This window comes from Arachis ipaensis, chromosome B03 (assembly GCF_000816755.2).
Source record: "Arachis ipaensis cultivar K30076 chromosome B03, Araip1.1, whole genome shotgun sequence".
NCBI classification, from domain to species: domain Eukaryota; kingdom Viridiplantae; phylum Streptophyta; class Magnoliopsida; order Fabales; family Fabaceae; genus Arachis; species Arachis ipaensis.
In genome coordinates this window covers 9,202,022-9,205,643 of record NC_029787.2, presented here as the reverse complement: position 1 = coordinate 9,205,643, position 3,622 = coordinate 9,202,022, and the positions used below count along the sequence as shown (strand labels likewise).

Genomic DNA, 3,622 nt, shown 5'->3' with positions numbered 1-3,622 from the left:
GGGATTAAATTTGTTTGGTACACTTGATTGTTACTCCTAAACGCTATTTAGGTAAATGGGGTGGTATACATTGGTTTTGTAGTTCAGGTGCAAACTGTTGGGGGTTTAATAGAACACTAATGAATTTACATTTATTCTCAGCGTTATCCTCATTTACAGAATAATGTACCTATATATATTCATCAGAAAATCCACCATTCATGTATCTCAGACACAACTTGAAACACAAGCTCTCAAGGCCACCAAGATGATGAGCTTGCTTGAGTTTGTTATTGTATTTGTAGCCATTCTCTTATTCTTTTTCATCCATCTTTGGAGGTGCAATAGAAATACCCCCCTCACATATTGGCCCTTAATTGGTATGCTACCAGGGATTTTGTGTAATTTGCCCAATATCCATGATCACCTTACCTCAGTCTTGAAACACCATGGAGGTACTTTTAAGTTTAGAGGACCTTGGCTCACAAACATTAACTTTGTCCTCACCAGTGATCCTATGAACGTGCACCACATTACAAGCAAGAACTTTGGCAACTATGGCAAAGGTTCTGAGTTCCACGAGATTTTTGAGATTTTGGGAGACGGAATATTCAATTCTGACTCCCATAAATGGAAGTACAATAGAGATATACTGCAATTATTGTTCAGACAAAACGTCTTTAAGAATGTTGTTCAAAAAGTTAGTCATAAGAAGCTGGAGAGTTGCTTGATTCCACTTCTCAATCATGCTTCAGAATCAGGAACTGTTGTGGACTTGCAAGACATGTTTCAGAGGTTAACCTTTGACAGCATATGCTCCATTGTGTTGGGATTCGATCCTAAATGCCTACCCAACAATCCCACTGAATTCCAAGAGGTTGCTTTTGAGAAAGCTTTCAACAAAATGGAAGATACAATCTTTTACAGACACATTGTCCCAAGGTGTTTGTGGAAGCTACAAAAACGACTCCGAATTGGACAAGAGAAGAACTCCAATGAATCCCAACAAATTGTTGACCAATTCTTGCACCAATGTATATCATCAAGAAATGAAGAGCAAAGCGGAGTCAATTGCGCGAAAGATGATGAATCAAACTTTGATATGCTAAAAGCTCTTGTGGAGGAACGAGGAATCGGACAAATAAACGACAAGTTTCTAAAAGACACGGCGATTAATCTCCTTGCAGCAGGCAGGGACACTATTAGTGCATGTCTTAGTTGGTTCTTTTGGCTTGTTTCAACTCATCCTTTTGTTGAAGCTAAGATCCTTGAAGAAATCAGAGAAAAGTTGAGAACCAATGATGAGAATTGGCTTGCTTCAGGGGTGGAAGATCTTAACAAGCTAGTTTACCTGCATGGAGCTCTATGTGAAACTCTGAGGCTCTTCCCTCCAGTGCCATTTGAGCACAAATGTGCCATCAAATCTGATATACTTCCTAGTGGAGATTCTGTTAGTCCAAATACTATGATATATTACTCTTTGTACTCAATGGGAAGAATGGAACAAACATGGGGAAAAGATTGCTTGGAATTCAAGCCAGAAAGGTGGGTTTCAGAAAAAGGAATCAATATACACATACCATCATACAAGTTCATAGCTTTTAATGCAGGCCCAAGAAGTTGTTTGGGAAAAAGTATAAGCTTCATTCAGATGAAGATCATTGCCATTGCTTTGCTGTGGAACTTTCAGTTTCAGGTGGTGGAAGGTCATAATGTTTGTCCAAGTGTTTCTGTTGTCCTTCACATGAAACATGGCTTGAAGGTCAATGTTACTAAAAGAAGCATTTGATGGATGGAAATGGAAGCATCAAGCATGCATGGGGCTTCATATGATTTATTTGTCTTATTGTTTTCATTTGTGATTGTTTTTAACTTCTTTGATAAATTATGCATTGTTTGATTTATTTATTTATTTATTTTTAAGTTTAACCGTGTGATTTCTTATCTTGAAATATAGTTAAAGACACAATAATAAATTCTATCTTTCTTTGTGAAGATGTTATTCTAATGTTTTCTTCTACTTTTTTTTAAATAATGAATAAATAAATATTTCTAACTATGAAAGATATAAATTTATTTTATACCCATCAAAGACTATAGTAGTTGCACAAAACTACATAACAAATTACTCGTTTTAAATAGTTCGTTTTATATATCAAACCCATTCAATCTTCAAATTAATTTACAAATTTCATTATTAAATATGTCATCATTCAAATTTTTTCAGTTAAAAATAATAATTTATTTAAGGATTTAATTAACTTATACGCTAAGAATACATTTTAAAATATAATAATAAAAAAAATTTAATATAACTGCTAGAACTTCAGAAGGGATTGAATCAAGTTAGCTCAAAATAGAACTTATTATGTTTTGTTTTTGCGAAAGTTAAATATGCAGGAGATTTTTTTGTTTTGTCTCATACTCAAATAGAAACAAAGAAGAAAAGAAGAGATAGAGGCCAGCATGTATCCTGGTTCGATTTCCAAGTGTCATGAAACCTACGTCCAGTCTCCACCACAACTATAGTAGAATTTTCACTATAATCAACCAAATTACAATCACCGATACTAATGAATTATAATCTAATTTATCTAGTATCTACCACTAAGCTTTTTTCACCAAAGCTCAACTTTTCAAGTGCTGTCCCAACTTAGAAGGGGAACCCAAACAGATTCAACACACCACCAAGTGCTCTCCCAACTTGGCAAGGAGAACTAATCCTAGTTCACTAAAACCAAATTACATAGAAACAATTCATTTGACTTTTTTCATGCATCTCTCTAACCTTTTCTCTCATGACTTTTTTTTTTGTTTTACTCACATTATTAGCTTTTTTCTCAATTACGGAAAGATGACACTAGATAAACATAACAATGAAAATCAGAAATGAAGCACAAGTAGAAGAAAAAGAATTCAGCTCAAATATGTTGAGATGATGCTCTTGAATTTTGCTCTATTTTTCTTGTTCTCCAATGGTGAAGTGAGGCCAGATTTATAGATGCATATTGATCTACATATTCTTCTTCATTGCCTCTTCTAATTTCTTGTACCATCTGCTTGTTGAAGCTATCTCCATTGGCATGCAATATTTTTTTCATTCTACTCCACTAACTCAGCTTGTTGAGGAGCTGCTCCACCACCTCTGCTCTTTATGAAATTTTTTCACTACTCTGTTGTCATTGTATTGCTTTTTTGCTTTTGCCTGTTTCATTTTGCTCTTTCTTTTCTATGAATGTTGATCCTCTGATGTCTTTGTAGTAGTGACGTTGTCCTTGTGTTTTGTTTCTTTCCTAGAACTCCAACTGTCTTTGTTATGTTGTTAATGTCCTTTTGTTCCAGAAATGAAGACAAATGCTCCTTTATCACTTTGTTACTTTGCAAATGCAGAACCTTCTTCTTTTGCATTTTTGCTTAACGATGCTTGTGAAAGGTATTGGGCTTATACATTGAATTGAAGTATGAAAGGAATATTCAGGCAATATTATTAGACGAGAAATGAATAATAGGCCTCAATCACTAAAACACATATTAATCCATAATTGGACTTTTAATCCGATAAATATTTTTGACGAAAAAAAAATTCAATAAATATTTGTCATCATAATTTATTTATCAAAATTAATCTAACCTTTGACCTTTG

At 34.1% G+C, this 3,622-nt stretch overlaps 1 protein-coding gene across 1 annotated transcript; it reads left to right on the top strand.

The window, feature by feature from the left end:
• LOC107634060 (alkane hydroxylase MAH1-like) lies at positions 7–1,966 on the top strand. The gene has a single exon (XM_016337644.2). It carries the CDS (start codon positions 164–166, stop codon positions 1,766–1,768), a length of 1,605 nt encoding a protein of 534 aa, XP_016193130.2. The 5' UTR covers positions 7–163; the 3' UTR covers positions 1,769–1,966.